General features: G+C 41.8%; 1 protein-coding gene across 9 annotated transcripts in view; it reads left to right on the forward strand.

Annotated features, from left to right (window-relative positions):
* The window catches only part of LOC127582422 (transcription factor 12-like), a 118,774-nt gene that overhangs the window by 76,661 nt on the left and 22,162 nt on the right, over positions 1 to 19,951 (forward strand). For 4 of the 9 annotated variants that reach the window (XM_052037651.1, XM_052037643.1, XM_052037649.1 and 1 more), the window contains exons 9-15: positions 3,017 to 3,119; positions 5,986 to 6,125; positions 12,437 to 12,584; positions 17,332 to 17,396; positions 17,646 to 17,724; positions 17,947 to 18,020; positions 19,495 to 19,701. In XM_052037651.1, the coding sequence (XP_051893611.1) occupies positions 3,017 to 3,119; positions 5,986 to 6,125; positions 12,437 to 12,584; positions 17,332 to 17,396; positions 17,646 to 17,724; positions 17,947 to 18,020; positions 19,495 to 19,701 (816 nt within the window). The remainder of the gene's footprint in view (positions 1 to 3,016; positions 3,120 to 5,985; positions 6,126 to 12,436; positions 12,585 to 17,331; positions 17,397 to 17,645; positions 17,725 to 17,946; positions 18,021 to 19,494; positions 19,702 to 19,951) is intronic. The other 5 variants (XM_052037653.1, XM_052037647.1, XM_052037650.1 and 2 more) reach the window with 2 other exon arrangements.

The following is a 19,951-nucleotide window of genomic DNA, read 5'->3' on the forward strand; positions in this document are numbered from 1 at the left end:
TACAAAAATAAATAGTGCAAAAGAGAAATAATGAGGTAGTGTTCATGGACTGTTCAGAAATCTGGTGGTAGAGGGGAAGAAGCTGTTCCTGAATCATTGGTCTTCAGGCTCCTGTACCTCCTACATCCTACCTCCCTGATGGTAGTAACAGGAAGAGGGCATGTCCTGGGTGGTTTGGGTCCTCAATGATGGACGTCACCTTGAGGCACTGCCTCTTGATGTCCTCTGGTGGGGAGGATTGTGCCCTTGGAGCTGACTGAGTCTACAACCCTCTGCAGCCTCTTTCGATCCTACACATTGGAGCCTCCATACCAGGTGGTGATGCAATCAGTCAGAATGCTCTCTACCGTACATCTGTAGAAATTTGCAAGTGTCTTTTGACATACCAAATCTTCTCAAACTCATAATAAAGTAGAGCTGTTGGCATGCTGCCACCTTCATGATTGCATCAATGTGTTGGGCTCAAGATGGATCCTCTGAGATGCTGATGCCCAGGAACCTGAAGCATTTCAAGAGAGAGGACGTGGATGTGCATATGTAAAGATAATATGCTGTCACCAGGCACTATGGGGAAAGTTGGTAAGCCCATTCAATGCTCTAGTCTTAATAATCTAATCAGTGAATTTTGATTTGGTTACAAATTAACTGCATTACATTTGCAGTTAAAGACAATGGGGTCTTACTTGGCACCAGTGTGAACTGATAGTGTTTAACATGGTGACCTACAGGAGATTCAGTAGTAGAGAGGAAAATGTGATTGAATGGTGTAAAGGTTCTGAAAGAATGGAGGAAGCAGAGTTATCAGCAGCCATCAGAACCGAATTGGAAATATAATCTTAAAGGATTAGGGTTCTTTTACTAGAAAGAGTAAGGAGATTACTAAATAACTCTTCTATCCAAGTATGGTCTCATGGGTCAAATGACCATCGCTACTGTATGGTATGAGCTAGCTGGAAACATATTTATAGCCAGTATATAGATGTTTTAATCTTGTTTCCACTGTTCATCTAATCGCCCTTGGAAATATAACCCTTTATACTTGTGAGCAATTTGGTGCTTGTGCGTGGTATCTGTTTGAGATTGCATCAGTCCTGGCTTGGCTCTGCTCTTTTTTTTACACCTTCTATAAAGCCATTAGTTTCCCATTCAAGTATGAGGACCCTATTATCTTGTACCTCAGCATAGTATTTTCTTTGGAGTACACAGTGTGAAGCACTATTTAAACGCAAGTTGTTGCCGATCAGAAAAATTGTACTCTATATATAAACCACATTTTAATCTGGCTTCAGCAGCTCTTGTTGCTCACTGAGAATTGTTATCATTTTAGTTGCAAAAGTTGAAGAGTGAGGAACTTCTGTGCCATCATGGGTCCTGGGGGGGAAAAATAGGATGAAGTCTTCTGAGTATTGTTAGTAGTTCTGAATAGATCCTCCAGTATCTAACATTCTTAAAATGAATTTGGAAGGTTGAATTCGTTCACTTCTTGCCTCTTGTGCAATCCCGATTCTAATCAATCCACCATTGGTAGCAGTCCTATTTTGTCTGAACCTGTCTGTGGGGTCTATGGGAGGGTTTATTTTGTTAAGGCTGCTGTGTACATGTCAACTGTTCTTATTTTAGGAAGAATATACTCTTTAAAAGGGGAAAACAACTGTTTTTAGAGCTTTGTGGTTTGAATATTCTTAGCTGGAACTTCAACCCATGGAACAAGCCATGTGTTTAAAAATGAATCCATTTGTATTTTCTCCAGCATACAGTTAAATATTGGAAAGATTTTGATTTTTGTCTGCTGTAATATTGACGCTCCCTTTTGATTTTTGGTAACGAAAATCTCCACAGACTACAGTTGGGGAAATTCATCCAAACTACAGTTGGAAATGAGGCAGATGTTTGAGTTGGGGAAGAAAAAGAACTTGTTAAAAGCTGCATCTAAATACATAATCTGCTTCATCCCAAATGTTTCACAGCAAATGTATTTCTTCTGGTTGGTCACAAGTGGATAAATGTAGAGTTTGTTTGGTGCAACCAGCATGACTAGTTCATGACAGTCATTGATTTGAACTTCTGTAAGGTGGAAATCTGAATTTATAATTCCAAAATGTTATAATGACACACAACACTTTTTCATAAAGCAAAATATGACATTTCAGTCACCAAGAATCATTGTTCATAATCATGAAATTGGTAAATTTTAAGTTGGTTTATTATTGTCACGTGTACAGGGGTACAGTGGAAAAACTTCATTTTGTAAACCATCCATACAGATCATTTCATCACATCAGTGCACTGGGGTGGTACAAGGGAAAACAATAACAGAATGCAGAATAAAGTGTCACAGTTACAGAGCGCAGTGCAGGTAGACAATAAGGTGCAAGGCCATGACTCGGTCAAGAGTCCATCTTATTGTAGAAGACAAGATTCAATAGTCTTGCAACAGTGGAATGGAAGCTGTCCTTGAGCCTGGGGTTACAAGCTTTAATGGATATAGTGAAGGGCTGTAATAGCCAAAAAAAAATGCACAAGTTATTAAGAAAAAACTGAAATGCAGTGGAAAACTGAATTTGGTTTTTCCTTTCATGGCATTGGATGTAAGAAAAATTTGAAAATTGAGGAAAAGTATTTTGGCACAGCAAATTCTAAGACGGCCCTTTCCTTGATGTTGCACATCTGTGGGCGTGCAGGCCCTGCACAATTGTTTGTGTGATGGAGATTGGCAATTAAGTTGAGGGATATGAAATCCCCATTTTGTATTAAAGGAGTCTTAATACTGATATAACTTTATAAGGGTATGTGTACTTTGAGCACTTGGACATACTTCGGATCATCTCGGTTGTGAAAGGTACAATCTTAAGTGCAAGTCTTTTTGCTCATTGTCAATTTTTTTGTAAAGTTCATAAGAAATAATTAGAAAATGAATCATTCTCAAAATGGTGACAAATACTACTTACTGATTTAAAGGCATTGAACTATTTTTAACACCAGTATTATACTAACTTTATTTTGTTCTCCTGTATAGGTCTACGCATCAACATCAAGTGAAGAATACAGTAGAGACTCAGCTGGGTATTCTTCATCCAAACCTTCAGGTTCTGTATTTCCAGGCTCTTTCTATATTCAAGGTAAAGGTTAATTACGTGTACCAGAAGTAGGACTGAAGTAGAGAATGATTTGTTTTCTCAAACTCGGCAAATGACTCCTGATTTGCAACTGAAAATGCACCTTATGTAGCAACTTTGCGAGTACATAACGATGTTTTTTGAGGAATCTGCAGTGTTTTTGCTTTTACTTTGTATAGTTTTAATTCTATTCATTTATTGCTTCAAAACACTGTCAGGAATGTTGCCCAAATAGCATTGAAAATATGATAGTAATAGAAATTGAATATATTTTGAGGTGTACTAGAATATTGGATTTGACGCAATTACAATTTTTTAAAACAGCTGTAAAATAGTGTTTTGATTCATGAAGATGTAGCATCTTGAGAGACTAAATTAGAAATTGTACTAATTCTGCTCTCTGGAGAATCCCTACGGCATTGTGCTAGAGTGCTGAATGTAGACTTTGTTTTTACATTGATGAGACCTGGGAACTTTGTGGTTTGAGTTGAATTTGTTCATCTATAAGATATTTATTTATTTTGTCACATGTACATCAAAACACAGTGAAATGCTTCTCTTTGCGTTATTGAGAATGTGTTGAGGGAAGCCTGCAAGTGTCGCCACTCCTCCGGTGTCAACAGAGCATGCCCACAGCTCCTAATCTGTACGTGTTTTTTGGAATGTGGGAAGAAACCAGAGCACCCGGAGGAAATCTACACAGACGTGGGGAGAACGTACAAACTCCTTACAGACAGTGGCGGAATTGAACCTGGGTCACTGGTGCTGTAATAGCATTACGCTAAATGCTACACTGCTGTCGCAGTTTGCTACTGTGCAGTTTGAGCTGAGTTTTAGTTACAGGGCTGCGGTCAAGGTGACTTGGTTACATTGCAGCGGTCTTGGACGTATTAGGGCAGTTGCCTGGTTGGAAAACCACCAGAGTACACTGAAGGAACCTGCAGCATAATATACTTCAACTGCTTGTGGATCTTGGGCAGTTCCAAATAGCCACTTAACGTGCAACAAGATTAGAGTTCCCAGGGGCCAGTTTCTTCTGCAAATTTTCTTTGAGTCCATACATAATTCAAATGGAACACAATTCCCTCGAGATTGGTAGGTCCTTAAGTTTTTTATTTTGGGTTGCTTGCGATTCTCACTAAATGCCATGATCACTGCTTCCCTCAACTGTTATAGGAGGTGAATAAGCCAGATGTTACCATTGAATTGTCCATCACGTTCTTTGTCTCAGTGCAATGGCTTCTAAATGAACACAGCCCATCTGTTACAACAAACAAAAATGCTAGGGGAACTCAGTGGGTTGAGCATCAGCTGTGGAGGGAAATGGAAAGTCAATGTTCTTCCCCCACCACCCCCCCACCCCCAGATGCTGCCTGACCCGCTGAGTTCCTCCAGCACTTCGTGTTGCTCCAGATCTTGTCTCCAGTGAGCCCATCTATTAGTTGCTAGTCAATTGACATACAGTAGAACTCAAAATATTTTGATGTTTATCCAGAGTATTTGTTAGGCATAAACCCAACTGTCGACATTCTGTATGGTGTCGGCCATTGAAAGGATGTATTTTGGTTTGAGGTCAGGGAAGGTGGTTCTACAATATGCAGCATCTCCCATTTCCTGTTGTAAAACATGGTTAAGAAGCAGTCTCCAAAGTTTACCTAGACCTCATACACCTGTTTAGGAAGGGCATGTCCTTTTGGCTTTGTTAAATGCTCAATAGCTTCTGCTATAGTACTTGTGTTTTACGGTTGCACAAGGATGGAATATAATAGTTTAATAACTTGTACTGAAAATGTTGGATCAATTTTTAGTGGAAACTTTGTTCTACTCTCTGAAACTAATTTGTTGTAACTGTTCTGAAACAGACTTTAAATAACCTAGAAAAGGTGTACAGGCAGCCCCCACATTACAGCCATTCGAGTTGTGGAAATTTGCCCTCCTTACAAAATTCACGGGGGGGGGGGGGTGGGTGGAGTAAATAAATCAACGCCATCTTTTTGTTTTCAACTTGACTTTCTCGACATGTACACAAGTGACACAGCTTCACGTTACGGAAAATTGTGATTCTGCCCATTTTGAAGGAACACAACTCCGCGCCCCCCCCCCCCCCAAATAACATGGTGTTCACCTGTACTGCATAGTGTTTATTTAATTCTTCACCTGCCATTGTTCCTTTTAAAAACAAATTGGTCTGTCGTGTGGTAATGGGTGTGACTTAGAATGGGGATAGAAGATTTGGCTTTTTTTTTAAAAAGAAGTGATTTTTACTAAATATTGTCCTCTCCAAAAGACAATTGGAACTCTTTCCTTTATGGCCATTTAGTGCTAACAGCAAGTATTGAGATGAAAGAGGGATTATCAGATACAGATTTTAAAAAAAACCTAGTCCTCTCCAACAACATATTGTTAACCTAATCCCTGAAGAGCTCCCCACACAGCACTGGTTGTATTTTTCCAAGACATCCTGCCATTTATCCAACTGAGATTGTCCAATTATTGCTGAATTAGGGACACGTGGCTGCGGGCTCATGCTCACCCTGAGCTGAACTAACACGCATTCCTCTGACTCTTAGCAGAGGAAGCTTTTATCTTGTAAGTCTGGACTAAGTTCAACCAGCACTTCCCTGGTGAAGTGTGCGTCTAATCCACTGCACCAAGTCGTCTTCTTGCACCAGTTTAAAGCGGGGAGATTTACCCATAGAGTGTAAAGAATCTGCTCAAAATTGCTTCACGCCAAAGTAACTGATCTATTTTCATTTTGTTTTAATCTGGGTTTTAAAGTCATCTATTTGTATACTGATAACAGTATGAATAAGTACATACTTTCATTCTAGAGGACTGCAGAAATTTAAACGGGCTCTTTAAATTTTAGATGGTATTCACAACGGTCCCGATGTCTGGAACTCGTCCAGTGGAATGGGTCAGCCAAGTTATGGAGGTTTGATGGGAAATACTACAACCCATTTGTCTCAAGCGGGTGGCTACAGCAACCTTCATCCACAGGAGCGCCTGGTAAATGCTCTTTCTCTCCAGAGTGCTAGTTCAAAGCCAGCAGTCCTGGGGGTGGGCAAGTGGGGTGGTTCCAATTAATTTTCGAGAGAAATTGGTTGTGCAGAATGTTAGCATGTGGAGAAACTCCTGCATTGTGGAAAAAGCGATAAAACTGATTTTATTTCTGCAAGTTAATTGGATTGTAATTGCACTATCACTTAAATCGTTTGACCATTGCTGAGTGCGTGCTTACTGTAACACAAGTTATAGTGGATATGGTGTTTAAATTTGGTGTCGATCACCTTCTGGAAATAGTTTTAAATGAATAAGCTCCTACAAATTTATTCAGAGTTCTTTCAGATAAGCTCTGAGTGAGCCAAAGCAATTTTAGAACTGCTGTTAACGAACTGCTTAAAATTATGGCTTTTTTTTAAAAAGGCAACTTAACAGCATTTCTGGCTGAGCAGTCTAGCTTGGAATGTTTCACTTTACATTTTGCATGTGTAATCTGGTGTCACGCTTAAATGAATTTTGGGTCACCTCTGAGACAAGATGCAAAGTATTTGTAAAGTAGCATAGCAGGGGAGGGGTTGTATGATGGGGATCGTAGAAGCTTTCTGTAGGGTCTAATTGCAAAAGCATGTTTTTTTTTTGAATTCTAATTCCCTCATCAATAATGCTGGGTAAAGAACTTGTATCATCATCTGTTAATTAGTAAAATACTTTTACCTATATAGTGTCATCTGTCTGTGTTAGCACTGACTTGTAGGGGAGACTGGGTCCCTCGTGACAGGCCCTGTGTGACTAAAGGCCTTTCGTTGTAATGGGGTCCAGTCTTGGGTGAAGTGGTCAGAACAAGCCGTGAACACACGTTTAAAATTTTTGCCATGAGCATTGGCTTAGCCAGAATTGGCAAAGTTGCTAGCCACTTAAGGCAGTTATTTCTTTTACAGTGTAACTAATCCTTGGTCGCAGAGAACAGTACAGCACAGGCCCTTTGGCCCACAATGTTGTGCCAAACTAATTAAGCTAGTACTTCAATGCCTAACTAAACTAATCCCTTCTGCCTACACAATGTCCATATCCCTCCATTCCCTGCATATTCATGTGCCTATCTAAGGGCCTCTTAGACACCTCTATCATATCTGCCTCCACCACCACCCCTGGCAGTGCATTCCAAGCACCCACCACTTCATTTTTAAAAAAAGAAATTACCCTGTACATCTCCTTTGAACTTGCCCCCTTTCAACTTAGATGTATGCCCTCTGCTATTAGACCTTTTGACCCTTGAGGGGAGGGGAGAGGGGCAGAGATACCGGCTGTCTATCTATGCCTCTTCTAATCTTATAGACTTCTGTCAGATCTCCCCTCAGCCTCCACTGCTCCAAAGAAAACAACACAAGTTTATCTAACCTCTCCTCACAGTACGCTCCCTCTAATCCAGCAGCATCCTGGTGAACCTCCTCTGCACCTTCTCCAAAGCCTCCACATCCTTCCTGTAATGGGGCGACCAGAATTGAATACCTCTTACAGCTGCTCCCTTCCACTGGAGTTGATGGTGCAGAGTCCCTACAGATAAGCCCAACCTGATGAGGCCACGCAGAATCCTGACAATAAATTGTGGGAATCACTAACTAGGAAGGATTTTCAGCACAATCGGAGAAATTACACTTCAAAATCAGGGACTTCAAAATCCCTGTCACTAGCAGTTTTTTTTTCCACACTGTCAGTGGTCACATGGGGGAAAACGTTAGCATCTCCCTGCAAAATGCTTGTCACAGTAGCTTCTGAAGGGACGTAGTATGGAGATAACAGGGAGACAAGAATTCTCCTCCTTCCTGTAAACTGCTCCCCCTCTGTCCCTTTTTTCTCTCTCTCCTCCTGATCTCCAAGTTCTTCCTGCATCCACCCCAGCACCGTCTTCCCCCCCCACCCATTCCATCTGTCTATCACCCACACACCCCTCCCCCTGGGTCCCCTTCGCCCCCCCCCCACCCCATTCCCATCTGCCCTCCCCAGCTCCCTACCTCCCTCACTTGGTTCCCCCCCCCCCCCCCCGTCACTAAATCCACTCTCCCCGGGTCCACCTATTGCTTGCCAGCTCCTGCCCCACCTTTCTGTTGGTTATCTTCCTCCCCCCCCCCCCCCCCCCCCGTCACTAAATCCACTCTCCCCGGGTCCACCTATTGCTTGCCAGCTCCTGCCCCACCTTTCTGTTGGTTATCTTCCTCCCCCCCCCCCCCCCCCCGTCTTTCAGTTCAGATGAAGGATCTCAACTCATAACATTGACTGTCCACTTCCCTCCACAGATGCTGCCTGGCCTGCTGAATTCCTCCAGCATCTTGTTTTTTGATGCAGAAACAATGCTGGTTCTCTAAGCCAAAACAGCTGCTTTAGTTGGACTCTTTCCCTTAACGCCATCTTTTCTGTTCCACACCCAGAAATGATCTTCCCCATTTAGAAATATGCACTCAGAACTAATGCAGTTTCTTTGTTTTTAAATTGTGTTTTGAATATCATTTGAAGAAAATCCCAGAGTTGGGAAACTGGAGAGTTGGAACAAGCTGTATGCCATCCAGTAGCCAAGTCAATAGCCATGTTCCTTCACTGCATTTTGGCTATACCACAAAGTTATTATACGCTATCAACTCTGGTCTTTGCGATCAAGCTTTGATTCTGTAACAAATTACAACTTTATTTGTTTAAAACAAAATTTAAATCTTTCTGGTTCTGACTATAAATTCTCTCATGACTTTGCATGTAGTGCAAGCCAACATTCTCAAGCGTTACAAAGATGATCGTGTGATTAGGCTGGTTTTGTTGTGGTTGGTACTAATAAGACAGAAATACTTGGAATTTTCCTGTTTGTTTCTGGTAAATTAGAGCAACTAATAGTCCTAAATAAAAAGAATTTTGCATATGGTGGTGGATTTGGAATTGATTCATTTTGTGAATGGATTAAGAATTTCTTGTTAGAAAAACCTTTAGTATATTTTTGTTCTGCCTCTTTTGTGGCCCCAAACACTCATTATAGCAGACTGCGTCCCTGATAAGGAACAGCTTGGGAAATAGAAGCAAAGTAGTCTCGGAATAGTGGAATACTGGAATAGTCTGTGACTGATGGGAATGCAGATCTGATTCTTATTCCATTGTCAGAACTTGAGCCAGGTTTTCAGGCAGTTTTGGTGAATAAATTTGGAATCTTTAAATCTCTTGGTTAAGGTAGATTTAATTTTAGTCCCTCATCTGAAAGGCAGTAAGGCACATTTTGTGCCCAAGGTGACGTGTTGGACAGTGTAATACTTGGGTAAGGCAGCCAATGTTTTCTCCCAAGAAATAAATCCAAAAATCGCTGGGAACACTCAGCGGGTCAGGCAGTATCTGCGAAAAGGGAAGCAGAGTTAATGTTTCAGGTCAAAGACCCTTTGTCAGAACTAGAAGAGAGATAAAAAGGTCATTTTAAGTTGTGGGAGGAGTGGATGGGGATTGTGTTGGGGCAAGTTCAGACCAAATGGGTTATTGGGGCAGTTAGAGGGTGATTATGCTTTTGTTTATTAAATGTTCCTCGTAGCAGTTGAATGTATCCAGCAAGCCAGTGGAGAGAGGAAAAAACTGTCAAAATCAGATTTGTTTTTTCTTTATTTCTCAGGAGACTTGCTGTGGGCGGCTTTTTTTTCAAACCCTGGAGTACCTTTTCTGTTCCTGTAGAGCCGATCTTGTGAGGGCTGTCATTGGTCATCTCCCCAGCTACCAGAACTTGCAGCCTTTTCCACCTGGACAACATTTGAATGGTTGTGTGCATGTTCTCCCATTTTCCCAGGGCCAGATTCCTCACAGTGAGGGTCTCAAGAAGGTTCTCTGGGCAAATTGCAGGTTGCCCATACACAGAATGCTGGAGAAGCTCACTGGATCAGGTGGTGTCCATGGAGGAGAATGGATAGTTGACAGTTCAGGGTGAGATCCTTCACCTGGACTGACAAAGGGTCCAGGGGAACTGTCTCGACCCGAAATGTCGACTGTCCATTTCCCTCCATGGATACTGCCTGACCCACTGAGTTCCTCCAGCTTTTTGTGTGTCGCTCCCAGATTCACAGCGTCTGCAGTCTCTTGTCTGCCCATACTTAAAACTTGGTTGCTTCATATGGTTTTGGTACAGGCACAGATTTTCTGCCAGTACCTTGACTCCCAGTGCTTGTTACCAGTGTTTCAGGCAGTGCCGACATGAGCCAGTAGAGATCTTGAGCATCTTTCCCCAGCCTTCTCCTTGGGACCTTGTATGGTGGGAGCCCCTGGAGTTCAACTACCAGGCCATGATCATTAGACATTGGGGGCACTGGTTTACAGTCAAGGGAGCACTGTAGGTTGATAATGACAGCAATAATAGTAATTTTTAAAAAAACAGACTTCCTCCTGGTTGTCTTCCGCTTTGCATTGGGCTCCTAAATTTGCCACAAACTGTGGTTACATCACCAGTTGCTTACCTTTAGCGTCTGGTCTGGCTGGGATTTTCCAGGCCCCCCTCAGCTTCTGCCAGTTACATGGGAGAATTCGTGCATGTGCCAAAATCCTACGGAGCAACCAACTTTTACATTTGGAAGTCCTGTACGGTACAGGACTGTTGGAAACCTGGGATGGCCGTGCCAAGTGTTCCGAAGCAGGATGGAATCTGGCCAGATCCAGTATAGTAGTCTCTGAACTCTACCCAATGATGCACAGTTGCTCCAGTTTCCAGGGCTATTCCTGCTGTGCTGTCTGCATCTTCTATAACTGCAGAAGAACCATCCTATCGTACATCTGAATGGCTGTGCTGATTGGGTCTGAATTTTGCTGCTACTCATGTGATGGGCTCGTATCCATCAGCAACAAAGTAGAGATAATTTGGATTTATTTCAAATAGTCTCCCTGGTGCATTGGGAAGGAGTCATCTTATTTAGTCTGTCTTTTGAGAGTTTCATGTCCTGAAGTTATTGTGAAATAGGAACATAGATTATAGGAATGGGAGTAGGCCACTTGGTCCTTTTTGAGCCTCTTCATCAGAATGTAGATGATCTTGAATTCAGCTTGGTTCCATATACTTAGTACCAATATATAACTATAACCGTATGTCCTGATGAAGGCTCTCGACCCAAAATAGCGACTGTCTATTTCCATCTATAGATGCTGCCTGACCCACTGAGTTCCTCCAGTTTTTTGTGTTGCTGTAACTGCTGGTCTCTGTTTTGAACTTATCAGTTGATCAAACCTTTATAGTTTTGTAGGAAATATAGAGAGAAAAAAGGAGTTGTCAGGTTTTTTAATGTGAAGAAGTTTTTCATGACAGCACCCCCAAACAGGTCAGCTCTAATGTTAGTTATGTCACTTTGAGAAAGTTTTGTTAGAAATCTTCACCACCACCCATTAATATGAATCTTATCAGAGCAGGTTATAAATTGAGGCTAAAATGCTTAAATTTTTTTCTCTATATTGACTTCAACCTCTCTTAAATTGTGGCCTAATCTGTAACATTTTGCTGTGGAAACTGGGGGCCATGGTCAGATTGCATTTGCTTACATTGTGGAGGTGGGCCACCTCAGCCCATCGAGTCCCTGCCAGCTCGGAGGAATCCCATTTCCCACTGGTTTTCCCTGTAACTGACACTCCGCAGATTCTACCACTCTGGCACATTGGGGCAACGTCCAATTAACCCTCTCCACTGGTTTATGAACGATTCCGCTGTTTTTCTTTTGATCACAAAGAGTCCTGTGGCCACATTATGGTTTGAATAAGTGGGAATGGTTCAGTTAATAATTATAAATACAAGGGATAATTTTCAACCAGCTTTCCCTTTTGAGCTTTTCCAGTACCTGTTGTGTTTGAGATTAAGATAGGGGGAATAAGATTAGAGAGTGTGCGTTATTCAAAGACGTGTCCAATTGTGCTCCATCTCTGATTTTATTTTATTATTTGCTTCATAAAGATCCAGGTGTAGTACTTCCTCTGCATTTAGCCTAACATCAAATTTTAGAAAGTTGGTAATTTCTGATTGGTTTATTGCCATATACACCAGGGTGCAATGAAAGCCCTTGCTCGCGTGAAGCTCAGAGTAAACAGTGTACATGGTAATAATAAATACAATACATACAGCGAGTACAAAACAAGTGGTACAAAGTACAGAAGTGCACACTGAGGTAGTGCAAAAAGAAATAGTGACAGTAACAGAAGAGGTAGAATTAGAGGTAGAATTAAGGGTTTGAGAATGTGGCAGTGCCACCGGGAAGGGGATGGGAAAGAGGTGACAAGGTGTCAGACAGCAGTGGGGAAGAACTTAGTGCAACTATTTTTCTCTTTTGCAGGGCTATCCAATACACACTGTGCCATCAACAGAAGTTAACGGGAGTCTTCCTTCTTTGTCGGGTTTCCACTGTTCCAATAATGCAGGTTCAACTGCGTACGGCGTCTCATCTCACACACCGCCAATCAGTGGGACAGAAACCATCATGAGTACGTATGGCTTTTAGTGCAGGATGTCTTTTGGTCTGTTGGGGGTTTTGAAGTCCTTTTGCCTCCATTCAGTTGGGTATCCAAGTAGTGTCCAACTTGAGCATACTTCATGAATGAAGCAGACTTGTTAGTTACTTTCTGTGGTCAATGAAGTTATTTGAAGATTTGAAACTCGGTGTCATTGAAAGTCCAGCAGTGGCATTCTCTATTCCGGCAGCTTTCGCAATGCAGGTTGTTGAACTTTTATTTCTTTTGTTACTTCTGTAATCATAAAGTTTCTCTCAACTTTTCACTATTTCTGTTTTTCTTTGAGTGGAGTTGTTTTACAGAATACAATACCTATTTTCTTGGTGCTGGCCGAAAAGTTATGATAAAGTTTATGGAGTTCAGTTAAAAATCAGTGGGCTAACTCATTTGGAAATGAAAGGAAACGTGGGGGGAAAACTCCCACAAAAGTACTTCGTACTGTGTTTGTGAGTCATGTTTTCTTTAAACTAAGTTTTGCATTTTGAAGGAGTTGTGTGTGTATTTTTTTTAAATTTAACCCCAGTTGAAACAGGCTATTAGATCCAGCTTTCTCTGGGATAAATCGAGCCTGGTTTATTTGTGTTCATGCAGAGAGAATCTCTTGTTTTGGCATAATGGACATCTTTTGACTGAGATAAAGGCGTATGTAATGCTAGATCTGGTTAACTTCAAAGACCACCTGAGTTTAATGCAAAATATAAATCCCTGGTTGTTTTTTCACCAGAAGATGTCTGAATTTCAACAGGAATGAGAGCTTGCAAATTCATCTGTCTGTTACAGAAATATGTCCACAAGTGCAATATTTGAAATTTTAGTTGTATATCTCTTGTAGAAATTGCAAGGAAGCCTGTTGTCTTCAGTCAGTTAAGTATGAATGTAGAATCCAAAGAGAAATTTTCAAATGCAAGTACTACTTTCCATATTAGTGAGATAGATTTGTTGACGTTTCTGTGGCCAGTGAGTTCATCGTTGGAGGAGGTTGATTTGATTTTTGATTTTTTTTTATTATTTACAGCGTGGTAACAGGCCCTTCCGGCCCAACGAGTCCACGCCACGCCACCCATTTTTTTTTAAACCCAAATTAACCTACCCATACGTCTTTGGAATGTGGGAGGAAACCGGAGCACCCGGAGGAAACCCACGCAGACACAGGAGAACGTACAAACTCCTTAGAGACAGTGACGGGAATCGAACCCTGATCGCTAGTGCTGTAATAGCATCGCACTAACCGCTACCCTACTGTGCCACCCAATGATTTGATCATGAACAGCCAGCAGTGGGGGGTGGAAGATTCCTCTTGGATTTATGGGGCGTCGCACAGGTTGTACATTATATAGAATGACGTGGTTCCCTTAGAGATAGTTACATGGGGTTGTATTGAACTATTTCCATTAAAAATTGTGGCATTGATATGATTCCTCCAATTGCCAAAGTGCTGAGTGGCCATACTTGCAAACACCCATCCAGTGTTAATCTAACCATTCTGCTTGCCAATTATTAATGTTACATAGAACAGCACAGAACAGGCCCTTCGGCCCAAAATGTTGTGCCGACATAGCTAATCCCTCCTACCTACAGAATGCCCACATCCCTCCATTTTCCTCTCATTCATGTGCCCATCCAAGCCCCTCTTAAAAGCCCCCCCAATGGGTTTGCCTCCACCACCCTATCAGGCAACGTATTCCAGGCATCCTCTACTCTGAGTAAAAAAAAATACCCCTCATGTCTGTTCTGAACCTACCACCTCTCACCTTAACTGCATGCCCTCTGCTGTTGGATCTCAATAATGGGAAAAATTTTTTTATAAACTTTGTGTAAAGACAATTGTTCACAGGGCATGAAGCATTATCCCCCAAACACACTTGTGTTCTCTTTGTCAGATCAGCACTTGACCTTCGGTGTGAAGATTTGTTTCATAGTTGAGTACTTTCACTACAAGTACATTTTCCAGTGTCTATAACTTGTAGGAGGATTCATTATGTGTAGGTGTTTGCGTTGCTACTTTATTAAATGTTCGTGCATTGGAAACAGTTCAGAGGTAGTTTACTGGACAAACACCTGGATTAAGTGGAGCAACACACAAAATGCTGGAGGAACTCAGCAGTTCAGGCAGTTTCTATGGAGGGAAATAAACAGTCGGCGTATCGAAACATCGACTGTTTGTTGCTCCAGATTCCAGCGTCAGCAGAATCCTTTGCATGTCCTGGATTAAGTGGGTTGTTTTAAGAGGAGATGTTGGGCAGGCTTGCCTTGTATCAGTTGGAGTGTAGGGGTGGGGCAGGGGGGACTTGATTGAAACATAAGGTACTGCAAGATCATGGCAAGGTGGCAATGGAGAGGATGTTTCCTCTCCTGAGAGAACCTAGAATTAGGGGTCACTTTTAAAATAAAATAAAGGGGTTGCCCATTTAAGGCAGCTGAGATGAAACTTTTTCTGAGGATTGAGAGTCCTCAGAGGGTGGTGAGTGAAAGCAGAATCTTTAAATTTTCATGGCAAAGATAATACTTGATAAACAAGGGGGTGTAAGGTTTCTGGGGTTGGTGGGGTTGAGGTTATAATCTGTTCAACCACGATCTCAGTAAACAGGAGAATAAACAAGGAAACACGTGACTGTCTCCTGCTTCTGTTTGTACATCCCATTTACCTCCAATTTGTGCATTATTTTCAATTAAACTTGCAAAAGCCATCTAAGGTTAAAAGTAATGAGGAATTAATGTTGAGCAGTTAAACAGGAATGTGAATCGAGTGGTGAGGATGGATCAAAGCAATCTAAACAAACTCTTCAGACTTGGTGCTTTGTAAAATTTGGTTAACCGAATTGACTGCTTTGTTTTTGAATGCCCTATTTGGATAAGTAAACATGGTTTGAATTTATTAATGGGATAAACTTTTTTTAAAAATGGATGTTGAGACATCGTTTAAATAAATGAATGCTTCTGTGTGACTAAGAACATGTGAATTAGACGCAGAAGTCAACCATCTGGGTCCTTGTGTGTGAGATCAGCTGATCTTCTATGCCCTTGGTGGTTTCTAAGCTCCACCCAAACTGATCTGATTGTGATCTGCCAAGATCACTCATCACTGTATTGATCTTGCTCCTTTATAAATGCGACCCCACCTCTTCCATTTTTGCCCGTCCTTCCTACATGTTGAATGCCTTTGAACATCAAGCTCCAAGCCTCACTCACCCTAAGCCTCGTTTCAGTAATAACAATTAGATCATACCCATTTGCTTCCTTTTGTATTGGTAATTCATCTACCTACTGCGAAGGCTGGATGCAAAAACAAAATTTTAATTTGTTCCTTTTAACGTTGTTCTTTACCCCATTTGCTGCTCATCTTTCTCGCCTGAGTACTTCCATCTTGCACTTCCTGCTTCGTTTCTCCGCTTCCTGTGTTCCCTGCAAGATTCCCATTGCCCTGCCAAGCTGATTCCGTACGCCACTTTCCTGCTTCAGATTCGGTCATCTGTAGCTTTCACCTATCACCCCTCACCTGGGTCCACCTGCCACCTGCCAGCTCAGGCTCCATCCCTTCCCTGTCTTCCTTCTATCTTTCAGTCCACATGAAGGGTCTTGACCCAAAATGTCGACTGTCCATCTCCCCCCACAGATCCTGCCTGACCCACTGAGTTCCTCCAGCAGATTGTTTGCTGCTCCAGATTCCAGGGTCAGCAGTCTCTTGTGATTTTAAACCCTTTGCAGTCTCTCAGGCTGGGACATTGGCGCCACCCTTGCTGAAGTATTACCCTTGCTCTGCTTTCTACAAGTGTGCCACAGGGACATCCCCAAAGCATCAAATCTAAAGCCCTCCCACCTGCACCATCTCCACACACTTGCTGTATCCTGATCTTTTATACTAGTTAAACTTAATCCCAGGAGCACTCCCAGTTCTATCTTTTGAGGTCCTGCTTTTTAGCCTTGTTCCAAGCTCCGTAAAATCTACTGAGATATTTCGACATCTCAAAGTCAAGTTTATTGTCACGTGCCCTAGTACATGTGTGCACAGGTGCAATGAAAAACTTACTTGCAGCAACATCACAGGCACATAGCGTTAGAGATGCAACATTCACAATAAAAACATAAATTGTACAAAATTATACAAGAAAGAACATGGTTAGAACAAAAAAAAGTCCATTGTGGTGCAAAGTGGTCATAATGTTGCTACACTGCGGTAGTGATTAGGGTTGTGCAGGTTGGGTCAAGAACTGAATGGTTGAAGGGAAGAAGCTGTTCTTGAACCTGGTGGTGTGGGACTTCAGGCTTCTGTACCTCCTGCCCGATGGTAGCTGCGAGAAGATGGCATGCCCCAGGTTGTGGGGGTCTTTGATGATAGATGTTGCCTTCTTGAGGCAGTGCCTCCTTGTAGATACTACCGATGGTGGGGAGCGACGTGTCAGTGATGTATTGGGCAGAGTCCACTACTATGCAGCTGCTTGCGTTCCTGCACATTTGAATTGCTGTACCAGACCATGATGCAACATGTTAGGATAGTAGACCATAGACCACATCTTCTGGTTGTTCACCCTCCCCCTGGGATGCTCTGCAGCAGTTCAGTGACACCCTTGCTTCTGCTTTTAAAGATTTGGGTGGGTGGGGACAAGGGAGGGAAACTACTGTTTTGTTTTTCCTGAATGTCATTTACAATTTTTACCATGACACGAAGTATTAACTATATTCACTGCCAGGTTTCCTGTTAACGTATCTCTTCTGGTTTCAGCTAATAGAGGAAGCTCAGCTGGCAGCCCACAAACCTGTGATGCGCTGGGAAAGGCTCTAGCTTCGGTAAGCTTATGTAATAAGTCATATTAAAGTAAGGGTTTAATTAACACCCTTTAATTGACATGAATACGGCTTATTGCATGGATTAGAATTTTTTATGCAGCTTAAAATTAGAATATTTGAAATACTTACCATCCACATTTCTAGAATCAGTATGCAGTGTCAATTTAACATTTGAAGGTACAGTTATGTATATAGTGCTCTTATGTTACAATCAAATAACTTTAGTATTGGGACTTGCCTATTTTCCAGATCTATTCACCAGATCATACCAGCAATAACTTCCATTCAAATCCATCAACACCAGTTGGCTCCCCACAGGCAATTGCAGGTATTTGTTATTTTTCCCAGTGGTCTAAGACGTAGTCGTACAGAAATGCTGTTTTTTTTCCAAATTGTTAATTGCTGTGTGTATAAATAGTACAGCTGCTTTATTCTTGAGGTAGATGGTGCTATTGCACCACCCAGTGTTCAAGATTAAAACTGCGTGCCCACTGCAGTTTTATTTTGGCTTTTTACTTGAATAAGACTGGTTGTCTCTGTCATTTTACAGGTACCGGTCAGTGGTCTAGAACTGGGGGCCAAGGTGCGTTGTCACCAAGTTATGAAGGGACGCTACATAACCTGGTAGGATTTTTGTCGTTTTTATTTAATATAACTTCAAGGCGACAATAACAGCTTCAAAGAGAATGTATGACCTGTACTATCCATTAAGTGTTTAGTTTCATAAAAAATTATTGATCTCTGCTAAAATGATACCTAAGGAGTAAAACAAAGCCAGACGATTTCATGGAATTTTTGTACTAAAGAACATAAATACCACAAAACGTACACAAATTTGTTTTCTATTCAATTACTTTTTTCTATGTACATTTATTCCCTAAATTTCGTATTGAAGGTTTTTAATTGTCCACAGCTTTCAAGTTAAACATCTCCTGTTACAGAGTGACTGTGACCTCACTTCACTACTAAGTAGCCCAGCTCTTGTTTGGATTCTCCCAGCTGGAGAAGTAGTTGCCCTTTTATTAACCCTGTTAAGTCCCATGACTGTTCAAAACTTTCCCAATCAAAACTTTCATTTTCAGCCTCCCCAACCTTCAAGTGAAGAAAAGCCAAGTTTATACAACTTGGGCTCATAATTTAAGTCCAAGTTCTGATGTCATTTCTTGTGATCCTGCACTGTCCCCTGTGAGACCAGTATATCTTTCCTGACTTCAGCACTCAAGAGTACTCCACAAATCTTGCTCTGTACAGCTGAAGGACATTAAAACATCTTCAGTTTTATTTTGCTAAAACTGAAGTTGACCATTTGCGTTTCTGCCAGTGACTCTGGTAGTCTTGCTACCACCTCAAACCTGGCTCAGAAGTGCCTAATAGACTAACTTGGCCCTGAGTTGGGCTTCTTCCTCGCCATTCAGTTCTGTACAATATCCCCTTTGCCACCCATGACACCATCTTCCTCACGACCCATGTACACACCTACTGTTCTTGAGACACAAGCTCATGCCTTCAGCAGAGTCTGATAACTTAATGACCTTCCTTGTTGGACTTCCACCACCGACCCCCCCCCCCCAAACAAACATCACCATTGGTAATAACATTGCCACATCCCCAGCATCACCACCTGAACTCTGATGGATCACTTCTTGTTCATGTCCAAGATCCACCCTATCTCTGAAATGTTCACCAACCACACAGTGGAAAACAAATAATGTCCTGGCTCTAAATCTTGGCATGTGTTTGCTGCTAGTTCTCCTGCATTCAGTGCCTGTTAGGCTACAGTGTTCTCTTCCCTCTTGATTTTGCCCCTTTTTGTTAATCTGGTTTCAAAACGTTCTTGCTTTGTGCTTTCTCTAGTGACCTTTGAACACCCCAAAACGTTTTTTACAAACTTGAGGTCCTGTTGAGGTGCAATCACTCCCAATTTTAGTTTAATAAATCTTTATGGAATTCTGTTTAAAAAAAAATTCCTTTTAAATCCCGCACTTCCAGTGAATAAAATATTTGATCTTTTAATTCCAGTTAGTTAGCTGCAGTGATGCAAGCCATTAGAGCTGTACTTGTTTACAGACATGTTTGAGCATTTCATTTCCTTTCCAAGCAGCAGAATAAGATGGAAGATCGGCTAGACAGACTGGACGATGCCATTCACGTGCTGCGAAGTCACGCTGTTGGATCGGCAACAGCCATGCCTGGTAACCATGGTGACTTGCATGTATTAATAGGACCGTCGCACAATGGCCCAGTTGGAGGTATAAGCACCGGATTTACACCCCCAGTCCTGCTGCCAGCCAACCGACATTCTATGGTGAGCGTTGCTCTTTCTCAGTAATGACGACAATCTAAGTTGGTCTGTTGCACGAATGTTTATTTTACTGCGGTGCTTGCTTCTAAGTGAAATCGCCACTTTTTTGTATGCGAGTCTTTCAGTTTTTAATCTAGATCTTGTTATCTACAAGATCTGGGGTGTTGGGACACTTGCAACAAACATGAAGTCTCTAAGAACTGATTCGTCCAAGGTGCATTATATATTGATTAAAAGTAGCTGCAGAAAACTG

The sequence above is a fragment of the Pristis pectinata genome, chromosome 24, assembly GCF_009764475.1.
Source record: "Pristis pectinata isolate sPriPec2 chromosome 24, sPriPec2.1.pri, whole genome shotgun sequence".
Lineage (NCBI taxonomy): Eukaryota > Metazoa > Chordata > Chondrichthyes > Rhinopristiformes > Pristidae > Pristis > Pristis pectinata.